At 39.7% G+C, this 667-nt stretch overlaps 1 protein-coding gene across 1 annotated transcript; it reads right to left on the bottom strand.

Annotated features, from left to right (window-relative positions):
• Nucleotides 1-667, bottom strand: LOC103448600 (uncharacterized). The gene has a single exon (XM_008387867.4). The coding sequence runs from the start codon at nt 371-373 to the stop codon at nt 107-109; it is 267 nt and encodes an 88-aa protein (XP_008386089.2). The 5' UTR covers nt 374-667; the 3' UTR covers nt 1-106.

Genomic DNA, 667 nt, shown 5'->3' with positions numbered 1-667 from the left:
TTTAAAGCAATCGCCAGAACAATTAACTCGTTTAATTCTCATGGAAAAAGGGGTGACATATAATTCAATACTCATAAACCCTAAATCTAAATTACATAATTACAATCTAAAATCTTATGGTATTTGGACCCCAACAGTTCAATTCCATGACTTTTCTCAACTTGTCTTCCTGTGATCTCTTCATCGTCATAGAAATTGCAGAAGACGAAGCGTCGGAGAGTGTCTTGGCTTGGGAATAGGATCTGATGTTGCTCTTGGCATGGTGGTGGACTGCTCTCAGAACCCCATTCCACCTGCAGACTCCTTGGTCTTTCAGTGCCTCAACTGCTCCAATACTTGCTGCCACAATCCAAGCTCTGCACGCTGCACTCATTTTTTTTCTGATTGTTTTCTGAGCTTGCTGTGATCAAAGATCTTACGGGTGAAAGTTTGGAAGGGAGAGTATGAAATAACCGATATCCGAAAAAGGGCCGTGTTGTTGACAAAAAAGTAATTTATGTTGTCTAATGTTTTGGGATTATGATTTCATTTTGTTTTAAAGGGAGATTCAGATTCCTTTCAATTGAAAGCGAGGCAAAAGCTGAAAACAAGCTTAAACTTACGATTTGAAGACCAAGTCAGAGACTACTGGCCGTCTCGCAGATGAGAAATCTGAATCTAGGATTCT

This window comes from Malus domestica, chromosome 11, assembly GCF_042453785.1.
Source record: "Malus domestica chromosome 11, GDT2T_hap1".
NCBI classification, from domain to species: Eukaryota; Viridiplantae; Streptophyta; class Magnoliopsida; order Rosales; family Rosaceae; genus Malus; species Malus domestica.
The sequence above is the reverse complement of the archived record's forward strand: the minus strand, read 5'-3'. Positions and strand labels throughout refer to the sequence as shown.

What these genes read in the sequence shown, in the direction of transcription:
- LOC103448600 (XM_008387867.4), bottom strand. Translation starts at nt 373, where the DNA reads ATGAGTGCAGCGTGCAGAGCTTGGATTGTGGCAGCAAGTATTGGAGCA.